This window comes from Gossypium raimondii, chromosome 11 (genome assembly GCF_025698545.1).
Source record: "Gossypium raimondii isolate GPD5lz chromosome 11, ASM2569854v1, whole genome shotgun sequence".
In the NCBI taxonomy this organism is placed as follows: domain Eukaryota; kingdom Viridiplantae; phylum Streptophyta; class Magnoliopsida; order Malvales; family Malvaceae; genus Gossypium; species Gossypium raimondii.
This window is the reverse complement of record NC_068575.1, coordinates 59,918,386-59,931,536: the sequence shown is the minus strand read 5'-3', so window position 1 is coordinate 59,931,536 and position 13,151 is coordinate 59,918,386. Positions and strand designations below refer to the sequence as shown.

The 13,151-nt window shown below is 33.2% G+C and overlaps 2 protein-coding genes across 2 annotated transcripts; both read right to left on the bottom strand.

The window, feature by feature from the left end:
* Window positions 1–245: 245 nt before the first annotated feature.
* Window positions 246–4,157, bottom strand: LOC105802152 (sucrose synthase 6). The gene is made up of 13 exons (XM_012633625.2): window positions 3,994–4,157; window positions 3,769–3,901; window positions 3,514–3,668; window positions 3,232–3,424; window positions 2,997–3,115; window positions 2,704–2,920; window positions 2,352–2,621; window positions 1,988–2,271; window positions 1,672–1,896; window positions 1,018–1,584; window positions 781–919; window positions 564–706; window positions 246–482 (listed from the first exon to the last, which is right to left on the bottom strand). Exons 1-13 carry the CDS (start codon window positions 4,092–4,094, stop codon window positions 368–370), a joined length of 2,661 nt encoding a protein of 886 aa, XP_012489079.1. The 5' UTR covers window positions 4,095–4,157; the 3' UTR covers window positions 246–367.
* Window positions 4,158–5,423: 1,266 nt separating this feature from the next.
* Window positions 5,424–8,634, bottom strand: LOC105802156 (probable leucine-rich repeat receptor-like protein kinase At1g68400). Its single transcript, XM_012633628.2, has 3 exons — window positions 7,515–8,634; window positions 7,019–7,414; window positions 5,424–6,131 (listed from the first exon to the last, which is right to left on the bottom strand). Exons 1-3 carry the CDS (start codon window positions 8,326–8,328, stop codon window positions 5,530–5,532), a joined length of 1,812 nt encoding a protein of 603 aa, XP_012489082.1. The 5' UTR covers window positions 8,329–8,634; the 3' UTR covers window positions 5,424–5,529.
* Between the last annotated feature and the right edge of the window lie 4,517 nt (window positions 8,635–13,151).

The following is a 13,151-nucleotide window of genomic DNA, read 5'->3' as shown; positions in this document are numbered from 1 at the left end:
TTAATTATGTAAAATTTTCATTTAAGGAATTGGTATTGATCCACTAATCGGACTTTTAAAAATAAAAATTTAACAATCTAGTCAATTTAATAAAAACATTTGAAGAATTTAGATGTTAGCAAATGCCAAGAGATTCAGCTTTTGACTAACATTTGGATAAAGACGTACTATTAGAAGCATATTTAATGGTAAAAAGCAATGAAAAGTAAAAATGATGAAAATATTCTAACTAGGGAGTCAGTACATTTCTGCAAGAACTTTTTGATCATGTATTAATTAAAGCTTTGAAAGTATCTTATTCTTCATTAACTAACGCATACAAATTGAAAGAATGCTCTGGTCTGTCATCAACTTATACAATCACCATTTACCACATAAGCCCGTAAAACAACTTTTTTATGAAATAATAAACGAGATAAAAGAAACCAACTATGACGCACAATTCCATAAGAGAGCCATCCATGTTCCGCAAACTTGGAGACCTGCGACAAAATATTTTTGGTTAAGTGTGCTTATTTTTTAGATTATATAAGCTTGAGTAGAAGCCAAAAGTTAGGGCATGCCTTTTTGGTCCAGGCACAGCTGGTTGTGATTTGGGTTGTCCTGCATCAGGTGCTGGAGCGGGAACTGTATCTGGTTTAGGAGTTTCAGGTGGCACTGGAACAGATACTAGGGCTTGCTCCCTTGGAACAGGCACAGTCTTTGACTGTTACATTAACTTGTGTGAGAAAATTATATTCGCTTGCCATTTATAAATAATAATGTCCTAAGTTCACTCACCAACTTCCTGAATTGCAGATTGAAGAGCAGTTGAATGTATCTTTGTTTAGCTAGATTCTGTTCTTTGTTCAACTGCCTCCAAAATCCATACATGGATCCCATGTTCAACAGTTTGTTTGCATAGATCTCCCATGTGTAGCTGTGGTTTTCAAATAAATAAAAAAACAGACATCAATTGAAGCTATTCCTTCAATGAAAATTGTTCATTGGTGCTATTTTAGTGTATGGTTTTGGTACCATTCATGTATGCGATGAAGTCCTTGAGTTGACACCCTGTTCCAATGTTGAGCATCCATCTTGCACTTCTCAAAGAAATCAGCTATGGTGTTGCTGGATTGGTCTCCATTGTTCGGATCGATATGGAAACCCGAGACCCCATCCACAATAATCTCTGCTGGACCTCCTTTGTTAGTTGCAAAGGTGGGTAATCCACAGTTCATTGCTTCAATAACAGTGAGACCAAAGGCCTCATACAAGGCAGGTTGCACAAAAGCTCCTTTCGTGTCAGCAATGCATCGATACAGCTCCCCGTTGCGATGTCTATCAGTTTGGGCTGCAATCCATCTGAATTGACCTCTAAGTTGATATTGCTCCATCAGACTATGCATCTTTTTAATTTCCGCTTGTTCTTCTCTGTCATTGGACTTGGATGGATCAAAGAAACCAGCAACCACAACCAGATTTACTAAATCTCTAAGCCTTTTATTCTTTCCATACCACTCAGTTAGACCTGTAATATTCTTCACAGTATCAAGTCTTGCCATAGAGAAGATAATCGGCTTCCTCCTGTCCGCCAGATATCCTCTGTTGCAAGCATAACATGATTAAAATTGCCTTTAATTCCAACTAACAACGAACATACAATGCAGATACTAATCGCTCCGTACTTACATGTGCTCATTGTTATCGTCCTGACTGTAGAGTAACTCTTCAATGGCTGGATAAAAAGAGGATAAACGCCTGTTTTTCTCTGTGTAGGGAAAGTAGACCGACTGGTCAGCCCCTGGGGCAACTATGTTGAACTTGGGGTCAAATATATTGATGCCAGAGACAACCCGGCATAGTCCAGGCATGGTAAAGGCTGTATGACTTTCATATTGTCCAGGCTTTTCAGTGCTGTTTCAAATAGGAAATTCACCACTTTTTAGTTAATATAAAATCAGTCTAATGTTGTATAACATGATAAACATATAAAAAGCTAAATAACCTTCCGGCGATTTCTTGATAGGTGCTTGTTATGACAAAATCAGCTGCATTCATTGCTAGTATGTCAGCTGTATATTGACATGAAAAGTGATACTTAGCATCAACCTCTTTCCATTTCACATCTGAATCTTCATACTTGGTTTTCTCTAAAGCATGAGCTATTGTTCCCTGAGTGATTCCAAGATTGGAAGCCATTAGAGATGCCACCAAGTTTCCGTCGCTGTAGTTTCCGATTATGAGGTCCGGTTTACATCCCATATGTTGAAGGACTTTTGCTTGAGCATCCTAGTCGTAGAGACACATTGATAACAAGTAAGTTTTAAGTCCATGGAATTAGAACATAACAGAGGCAAGAAAGTATATACCTGTGCAAATGTCTCTAGATATGGATAGATGTCGAACCGTGAGACCCATTGCTGAAGCACCCCTTTATCAGTCCTGAACGGGACTCTGAGAATGTGGGAATGCTTGGTATTGATGATCGGCTCGATCTCTTGATTGCATTTGGTTCCTCGAGCATCTGGTATAAGGCGAGTAACCACAACAATCTGAGGCTTTACGGTCATGCCTCGTGATTTTATTCTACGTAGCAAGGCTTCCTCAAGAGCTCTTACTTGATCAAGAATGTAAACCACCTATTACATTTGCAAAAAAAATTCTGTGTAAGTACTTTAATTACCTCAGTTGAACCACATCTTTATGTTAATTATGTTGTACCTGGCCTCCAGTATCCGGCAAGCCGAGGACATCCGACTGCCCAAAGTAACCATGAGGTGACAGGATTACGATCCTTAACACAGCCGGGAGCCAGCTAAAGAGTGACTCAAAGTTTGCCGGTTCCGGCATTTGTAGCACCTCGTAAAGTGTCATCATACTCTCTTTAGCTCTTTCTGCGTTATCGCCCCATCCTTTCTCAAAATCCAACTCTTTCAACCTGATATTCATTGCCACCATTCAGAAACTAAGTAAATTATGCATGAAGTAGTAGTTGCAATCTAAATATATATAACCTTGGCTCAAAATTCTCATATGGTGTTGTTTTGGGCAATTCCGAAATGATACTGATAGCTGCCCTCAAAGCTGTTTTAAGCTTGTCAACCGTATTTAGATTTCCGTTTATCAGGAGATCCTGAAACTCCAAGCACATTCATGTATGATTCTCAATGTTGTTTGCAATACAAACATATGTGTGTGTATGTGTATGTGTATGTGTATGTGTATGTGTATGTGCACATGTGTATTTACCTCCCCTTGGTGATTAAGGGACAATAAGTAGTCCAACACCTGCTTCTCACCGTCGCAGCTCTCGTATAACTTTGAGAACATGAACTTTGAGATGTAGCTGGCTCCATTGCCAATGCTAGAAGGAAGGGTTAAATGAGGGGTACTGTGGTTGATGGATGCAAAATCAATTTCCAAAGCATTCTCATCTTTTGCCCTGCACCATAGCATAATAATATGATACTTAAAGAACTTTCTAGGGATATCCAATTTAAACTGCAGAGATAAGTAACATAAATTATGTACCAATTTTGGTCGAACACCATTTCCTTGCACTTCAAGTATTCTGAAACTTTAATTTCATCAACAAGGAGGTTTTCCGAGTTCACCTTGACGAACTCCCAGAATCCCGGGTTCGGTCTTACGGCAAAAGCAACGTACGGCGGAATGACAGCAGCCTCCTGCAAAAAATATATATAAAAATTTACAGCTAAAATGCATGCATGCATACCTACCAGCTATACCCCCCAAAAATGATAGCATTAATTAAAACTTAAAGACCTGCGTGGATACAAGAATGAAACCAATTAGTCCCTCCAGGATCTTGCTTCTCTCTGCCTTGTCTTCTATCGAATTCTCAACTTCGTCCATCAACTGCTGACGTTTCAGTAGCCGTTTTCCCGATTCGACCAACCTTTTTTTTTCGATTTCGCATGTTATTAGTTAGAGGATCAAACTATATATAAATGTGTGAATGTATGTATGTTATGTATGTAATGTATGTACCTGCTGAAACATATCTTCATATGGGAGGTGCTCTGCATTAAAGCATCAGGCATGCTTTCAGCTATCGTATCCGATCGTTTGAGTGATTGTCTGGAAGCCATTTTAGTTTAAAGAAAAAAAGAAAAAAGCAAAGCAAATAATAGCACAAACGATTATGAATTTAACAATGTAATATTGTGTTATTAGTTGGAAGAATTTATATAGAGAGAGAGGTAGTGAGAGTAGGAAAAGGAAGAGGAAAAGGAACATTATTCTTTAGTTTCATTGGTGGGAAATTCTATTTCTTACAAACAAGAAAAGATACCCCCATCAATTTCATTGCTCATTAATGGGATTGCCTTTTTCCAAAGATATCATACAAAGTAAAGGAGAATTTGAGAATGCTAATAAGGAAGTCCATTAGATTGGTTTAACTCTTTGTATTTTATTCTATCTATTCTATTCTTTTCTTCTCACTATCCCTTTCCTAAACAAGCAAATATTAGTGTCACAGATTAGAATTTTAAATTTTCATCTCACAATCCGTGTAGTCTTAAACGATTTCTTCATTTCAAAAATGCCTAGATCAACTTAACTTTCAAATTTTAAAATTCTCTTAGAATTCTCTAAGACACCAATACAAAGCAGAAACAATTCGAAAGAGAAAAGAACTCAAAAGAAGAGAAAATCCACAGAAAAGAGAAAACACAAGAGTTTGAGTGAATGCTCTCAAAAATTCAGCCTCGTCCCATAATAATAGAGTCTGGTTAACCCACTGGCTAAATATTTTTTTTTAATTAATCAAGCATTACAGCTTAAATAAACTTCTTAACGTAAAATGTTTTTAAATTGTAACATGCATAACACCTGCATGTCTATAAAATTGGATAATTAACATTTAAAGTTTATTCCATTTAAGGAAAAGTTAGAATATGACAAGAAAAAAAATGAGGCAAGTGTGGACCCATAGTTGTTCATTTTATTCTTTAATTTTGTGGTAAGAAGTATAATCTCCGCTTATGAAAATGGTGGCTACATTTCATAATCAATCGTTTACCTTTTCAAAGCTTTAACTATCATAAAATTTATATTTTCAAAGATGTGGATTAAGTTACTTTTTGATATTATAAGTGGCGTTTTAGTGATAAGAATTGATGTAAAAATATTATATTTTACGTTGTTATTTAAAAATTAAAAAAACCTTCAACATCTTAAACCTTTTAATTAAGTGTGATGATCATCTATGAAATCATCATTTATAAAAGAAATCAATTTAAATTCTTACAAAGATGTATTAATTTACATATAAAATGTTATATTACACTTAGGACACTCAAAATTTGATATTTTATTAATTACATACGATGTTAAATCTGATTGTATTCAGTGCAATATTGACAATCATATTCTTATTGATTGATATTACGCAGTAAGATAAAATGAGAAGAAAATGATAATTTAAGTATATTTAAAAAAATTTAAATACTTGAGTGAAAAAAATGTACAATTTCAGGGCGAATTTTGCATTTAAACCTTAACAAATAGTAAAAAAGAGCGTCAATCATTATCACTTTTTCTTTGTTCGATCTCTTCTATCCTTCTTAAAACATCAGTCATCTTAGGCCGCTTCTCCGGTGCGGCGGCGGTACATTCCAGAGCCAGATTTGTAAGCTTCAACATTTCATCGTGTGCTTCTTTCGTTCCTAAAATCTCTACGTCCAATATATCCGTCGACCAATCATTGTTGACCACAGCTTTAACCCACTCCGACAGGTCTTCAGCTTTTTCTTCATCCCCCCACGAAATCTCGTCTCCCGGGATCCTGCCTGTTATGATCTCCAGTAACATAATACCAAAGCAATACACGTCGGCCTTGTTCGTTAATTTCTTTCCTTCACAGAATTCTGGTGATCTGCTAATGGCTAGCTTTTCTAAGGATCTTCGAGATGATAGCAACGGGTAGTAACCATAATCTGTGATCTTGGAATGGTAGTTTTGGGTTTGGCGAAGGACCAGAACGTTTGAAGACTTGAGATTGGCGTGCGGAACTTTGTGATTAGGTAAGGACTGGTGCAGGAAATTCATGCCCATTGCTATATCTTTGATTATGGACAGTCTTATACCCCAATTTAGTGGTATTCTTGCCGAACCTCTATTTTCTGCATGCCATATACCAATGAAAGTTTTAATTGCAGCATGCATTCAAACTATCCCTCAAATTTTAAATTAGTATTTAAACTTCAAAATATTTTGATTAAACCCTCAAAGTATTAATATTACATCAATAACGTTTCATTCGTAAAACTATCCATCAATTTAAGCATTAAATTTCAATTTAGATCTATGAAGTAACAAATTGGATCTTACAAGTTAAAAAAAGTAGACAACATCAATAAAATTTATGAGATATTTTTCTCCAATAAGTCAAATTCGAACAGTTTATATAATACAATTTGATTCACATATTTTAAATATGTTTCCTTTTGTATTTGAGCTTACATCAACTGTTGAATTAATGGAGAAACCTAATCAATATGATAGTAAAACTATGATGATTCAATTAAAACCTTTTAAAGTTTAGAGAGTAATTTAAAGGTTAAAATATGACATTAGTCCTGTACTTTTACAAAATTTGAGATTTAATCCTATACTTTAAAATTAAAAATCCCAACCATCTTACTTTTCAATTTGAAAATCGTAGTCCAAACATTATCATTTTGATAATCTTTGTCGACATTCGTCAATATGTTTATTTTTGTTAGTCACGGACAAAAACAGCGTCATATGAAGACATCTTAATTAATATGTAAAGTTGATAAATATTAACGAAATTAATGATTGGACTAAGAATTTTCAATTAAAAAATAAAAAAAGCTTAATTTTTAAAAATTTAAATATATGGACTAAATCTGAAATTTTATTAAAGATTAAATGCATCTTAACCTAGTTTAAAATATGGGTCGTGAGAATGAATGGTGAAATTAATTTAAAATTTTGAAGAAATCAATAAAGAGGAAAATGGAGGGGAAGAAAGAACTAAACTGACCGTGTAATAACTCGAATAAGTTGGCAGAAGGTACAAATTCATAGATTATGAGCTTCTCCTGATTGGAATTGTAGAAAGAAATGATCTGTACCAGGTTTTCATGCCTAAGCTTCCCTAACAACTGCATCTGCTGAATAAATTCCTTGTTGCTTAACCCCTTCATGTCTTTAACTCTCTTCACGCTAACGACAAGTCCTGATTCCAACGATGCTTTATACGTAGTGCTTAATTTCCCTTTGCCCAGAACTTCAGCCGATGCCCTTAGCAAATCATCCAAGTCAAAAGCTGGTATACTCTTCTCAAAAAATTCTAATTCAGCTGTTCTTTCTGGATCCAATGCCCTTTGAGAAGCATTCATTTTCTTAGTTTCCAACTCTATAGCAGTTTCTCCTAGTTCTACATTAAAATAAAGAATTGCTAAGACAGGGGAGCCAGTACGTAGCAACATAAAATTCAAAGAAATTATAATTGAAATCTACATGGTACTTGTTCATACCTGAGTTTTTGGCTGTTTCTTTTCTATGCCTTCTCTTATAATACCATAAGAAGACGAAAATAACTAGGCAAGGAACCAGGACAGAGACAGCGATAATGAAAACCAAACCCCGTGTTTCAAAACTACTCTTTTTACCGCTGTGCGATGGCGATGGTGATGGGGCAGGCGGAACTGGGCATTGCTTCTTTATAGGATTGCCGCAAAGACCTGAGTTATGTAAAAAAGAGCTTTCCGGGAACCCTCGAAGCACATCGGTCTGAGGAATCGGGCCTTCGAGACTATTATACGAGACGTTGAAGGCGATCAAGCTTTGCTGATCGAAAGGCGGAATCTTTCCTTGTAAATAATTCTCTTGCAATTCTATCTCCTTCAGGCTCTGCAGTTGAACGTAATCGAAAGGGATTGAACCCGTAAACAGATTACGCGAAAGGAAAACATATTCCAAACCTACGAGGTTGCCCAGATTCGGAAGTGGTCCGGAAATCGAATTGTTTCTCATGCTTAGTTTAGTCAAGAGAGTCAAGTTGTTTAAAAACGCCGGCGGAAGAGATCCCATTAGCCGAATCCCATCAAGGACGAGATGTACGACGTGGCCATTCGAACAAGCAATGCCACCCCATCTGCTTTGGTTGTTCATGCAAGGAGGCCCCGTCCAGTTCGAGTACAAGTTGGAAGAACCAACGGAGTCCCTCAATTGCCACAATGCTGCTTGTTCGTTCGGGTAGTACCGGCCTATAATTGGTATTAACGCAAGGACACTGCTCCACGTCGTAATACACGAAAGCAGGGATACAAGTTTTAGAGCTAAATTCATGGCCGTAGTTCTTCGTAATTACCGTTCAAGTCATTGGAATTTTGGCTTGTCGTTGATCCGAAGACGATGCAATGCTTCCCCAAAGGAATGAAAATTGGATAGCATAATGAAGTCATACCTTTCTTGAGTAAATCACGAAATATTGTTGTTGGTTGACGAAGATTGCAAAGCTAGATTGTAAAGATTCGTGTCTTTTTGGGCAGAAACCCGGAGACAACAAGGAGTTCTTAGCGATTTAATACCATATGACAGCTTTGACTTAATTTTCCCATGGACTTTAGCTAATGCTCATGGAATTACATTGTTCAATCTTTTAAAAAATTTACATGGAATATATTTCAACTGCCATGACATTATGTACAGGATTTGAAAGCGATTTTTGTATATTAACAAATAAATAATTTATTCGTGTTGTTACTTATCGTGGGAAGCAAAGGATAACAAAGGGAGGCTGCAACAACTTTCAATTATTGGCCCTAAATGCCTAACCACAACTTAAAAGTAAAATATACAGATCAATCAATACATCACCAGTGTTATATATTACAAAAATAAAAGTCAAACTCTTGGGCTTCATTTTTTAACCCCAAAAGAATGACTATGGCTTTTCGCAACCATATTGAAATGTAATTGATGTGATCTCACCATCCATTTCCCGAACATGCAGAGTCCGGATTCTCCAAAAAGGTGCCATCGCAATTCAGCTTTGCCCAACCAAACTAGAGGAGCCCAGTGAAGCGTAATGGCATAAAACTCAAGCAGCGTAAATGCGGTACTATTCAAATTGTTTCAAGGTTTATTTTGTCATCTAGTGAAAAAACAAATGGAGAAAAGACAAGACAGGTTGCGGTACTATTCAAATTGGCAGTGTGATATTATACACAGGAAAAATCCCTCGACCAGCTCATAATTATTTTAAGTTTTTTTTAATTTTACAAATTTTCACAAATTTGATATATATCAACCTTACTTGTAAAATTTTTAAAATCTATTGACACTTGTATTTCCCTTAACTAAATGATAGTTTATTTTATGGAAACGAAGCGGAAATTTAATTTAAGCCAAAATAAAAATCTTATGAAGTCATGATTTATATGTGTTATATTGAATTATATCATTGGTCAATCAGATATTAATTCATGAAATTATTAAAATATTCTCATATGCGAATTAAATTATATTTTTGTAAAAGTGTTTTTGTCTCCTTTTAATATAATAAATCAATGAAATTTGAACTCTAGTGGATTTTGAACTCGCAACATCATGCAATACAAATTATTAATTTGACTACTGTAACAAAGCATTTAATTAGTTTTTACGTAATTTTTAATAAATATATTTGTTACATTATTTTTTATTCACATCATATAGCATACCATTAATCTAATTATATTTAAGCTCTTGAGTTGGTGTCACGACTTAATCGAATACTAATTCAGTTGAGAAATAGTTAAGCCGCCAATTTTTTTTCAAATTTAATTTAAAAGAATAATCATACATGATGAGATTTGAACTTAACGAGTCTTGATTCATGAACTACAAAATCCTAATTTTACCATTTAAATCGAATACAGTTAATTTTGATGTTTTTATGAATATATTTTTTCCACCCAAAAAGCTATAATTTTGAGTTAGTCATTCTTTGCACAATTGCACTAACATCACTTCAAAATGTTACGAATAAAAAAATAATTGAAGTGTTAAAAGTGCTTCTTGTACAGGAGACCAAATTGCAGGAGGTTTTCATATTTTAAATGCCCATTAAGTAATTGCAGATTGATCGATTATGGCTAGGTCGTGGAAATGGCTTTGCAGTTCAATTTGGCATGTGATTTAGATTTATTTGGTTTGAGAAAATCCTGCATGTGCTAGAAACAAGCTTAAGGTTAAAATATGCTATTAAGTCCAATACTTTTAGTAAATTAGAATTCTGTCCATATATTTTTATTTACAAGTTTTTAATGTCTCTACTTTTTAGATTTCAGATTCAATTGTTTAACACGTTAACTTTTTTTGCTAAATTTATTGGTGTTACATTTTGAAATTAAAAGAAATACTGTTTGGTAATCACATAACTGAAAAATTGACATTGTAATTAACTGAATCTAAGAAAAGAATTTTGACAATTTCAACAACTAGACTTACATTTTAAATCTAAATGTAAAGGGTCTAAATTTCTTGAAATAAAATACAACGATTAAATTTTAAATTTACGAAGAGCACAAGCATATTTAAACAAAAATTAACAAGATCTATTGACTCTTCGGATGAATATTTAAAATAGTTAACAAGATAAAATATCAGATGTTGATATTCTTCAATGTCCTTTTTTTTTATTTACTTCTTGTTCGTTTATATATTAACAATACCAGGGGCGAAGTCAGAAAATTTTTTCGGGAGGGTCGAAATGAAATTTTAATTTTTAATAGTCTATATCTTTATAAGTTTTAAAGGATTAAATTAAATTTTCATAATTTTAGGGAGGCCAAAGTGTAATTTTACCTTTACTAATTTAAAATTTTAAAATTTTCTAAAGGCCCAAAACAATAATTTTCCATTTTAGAGAGGATCGGGGCCCTGCTAGCCCCCCTGGATTCGCCTCTGAACAATACTGTCTTCAAAGTTTAAACCTGAATCTTCCCATTGAAAGTGTAATGTGATTTGTCATTACACCCAACCACTTGCTGGTAATTAATGTTTTTTTTTTAATATTATCGAGTTAGGGGAAAATTGCAAAGAGCATTTAAAATGGGTGCTTTCTTTTCTTTTATTTTCTTTTTCCTTCTAGGTATGGTCTTAGTCTTAATTATACCAATACAATGTTCTTAGGCCATATAGGAATAGTCAATTCAAAAGCATAAGAGAATAATTGTCTACAAATAAAAATACCAAACCAAAGATTTATACTACACACTGACAGATACATTCTAATATTTTGTGGTTTGGAGAATTCTGCTTTGCAAATCATAATTAAACAACATTGAGAGGGATTGAAGAAAAGGGAAATTAAGCAGCCTGTGAACCACACACATAATGAGATTTATTGTGGTCCAAAAGGTTAAAGTTAGGAGATTTATGTGAGATTTGCCATTAATTAATCTTTTAAGACTTTGTCCCAAAAATCTTGTGTTTCAACTAAAAAATAAAATCCAAGATTTAAATTATAATAATAAACGTGTTTTTGGCCGCGTTATATTTAATACAATTGTGAATATAATGAGTATTATCTTGAATTAAAAATATCGGTAACAAATAAAATTGAAATGTCAAAATAACAATTATTATATCACATTGCAACTAAACTTGATCATCGGTTGAGTCGATTTTAGGTCGGATTATTACAAAATTTTAGGCCTATTTTTTAGGTCCAGGCTTGTCTCAGCCCGAAAAATAGGCTTAAAATTTTGCTCAAGTTTAGTCCAGATAAAAAAAATGCTAAATTCGAGCCTGGCTCGACCCACTTGTATTAATTTTTTTATATAAAAACAAAATTAAAAATGTAATATAACAAATACACAAAAAAAAATGTTTCCCAACAAATTGAAAATGCATTTAAAAAAAGTCTTTATATTTAAATAACACTGAGATAGTTGCAACTTAACAAGCAAATACCTTTAAAACAATAGTAATATAATAGTAAAATGGCAGCAAAACAACATCAAAATGACAACAAGCATCAGTGACAAAAAAATTTAGGCAAATTCGGGTTGGGCTCGAGCCAAAAAATCTTATCCGATGCCCAACTCATTTAGAAAACAAGTCTTATTTTTTGTCCAAATCTATTTTTCGAACTTATATATTTTTATCCAAACACTCTTACTTTTCGAGTGGGCCTTCGAACTTCAATAGATAATCAAGCCCGTGATCATGTCTAATTGTAACTGCTTTTAATCAAGCCCATGATCATGTTTAATTGTAACTGTTTTTTTTTTAAATTTTATCATCAAATTTCAGGGACATAAAAGAAATCTGGTAGGTTGAATAACCCCACAATTTCATATGACAAATGATGAATTGTTTTCGTTTCCGATTTCACCAACCAAGCATGAAAATTCACACGGTCTCTCTTTAAGTATAAAACATAATCATATTTGTTTGATCTCATGGAGTCGTTTTGTGCTTGAAAAGTACACACAATAAAGTCATGCATGGTCAACTCAAGCTGAAAATTATCATTAAAATCATTAATTTTCAACTATTTAGTATATATAGATAAATAGTTAAAAATTAAATATTTCAAAGAAATTAATTTGATAATATAATATATTTTATACATGTTGGAAATTAATAAAGGAATACCTGATTGCTTTTTTTTTATACAATTATGATCATTTGTATATCAAAATAATAGTTATTTTTAAATAAAGATGATACAATTACAAATTATTTATTAATATTTTATATGTATTCTAAATTTCCAATTCAATTTTACTTTTTTTAAATTTATAATTATTTTTATATGATTATAAGCATAAGTTATTTGAAAAATTGAAATGAAAAAAAGAAAAAACAAACGTACGTTAAGTAGTAATGATGTTTGAACAAAATATAACTTCCTCATGCATCCACACGACACAACTTGATTCCTTTGACAATGTAGTAAAATTAACATGCAAAATCAAGAAAATATTTTTTTTATCATAGGGTGCGCTCCAATTAAAAGTAGATCTAGCTTATCATAAAAGAAAATGTAATTATATAGAATATTAATATAATATGAGAAATTATTAAAATATAAATACAATCATAATATATGATTATATTAAAATTTGTTATAAAAACCATTAATGTATGAAATAGCTTAGTCTGTGATATAAAAGATT

What these genes read in the sequence shown, in the direction of transcription:
- LOC105802152 (XM_012633625.2), bottom strand. Translation starts at nt 4,094, where the DNA reads ATGGCTTCCAGACAATCACTCAAACGATCGGATACGATAGCTGAAAGC. An exon ending in TCATTCTTGTATCCACGCAG is followed by an intron (nt 3,669 to 3,768) that starts GTCTTTAAGTTT and finishes TATTTTTTGCAG; the next exon opens with GAGGCTGCTGTCATTCCGCC. An exon ending in CCCTTAATCACCAAGGGGAG is followed by an intron (nt 3,116 to 3,231) that starts GTAAATACACAT and finishes TTGGAGTTTCAG; the next exon opens with GATCTCCTGATAAACGGAAA.
- LOC105802156 (XM_012633628.2), bottom strand. Translation starts at nt 8,328, where the DNA reads ATGAATTTAGCTCTAAAACTTGTATCCCTGCTTTCGTGTATTACGACG. An exon ending in AGAAACAGCCAAAAACTCAG is followed by an intron (nt 7,415 to 7,514) that starts GTATGAACAAGT and finishes ATTTTAATGTAG; the next exon opens with AACTAGGAGAAACTGCTATA. An exon ending in CTTATTCGAGTTATTACACG is followed by an intron (nt 6,132 to 7,018) that starts GTCAGTTTAGTT and finishes TATGGCATGCAG; the next exon opens with AAAATAGAGGTTCGGCAAGA.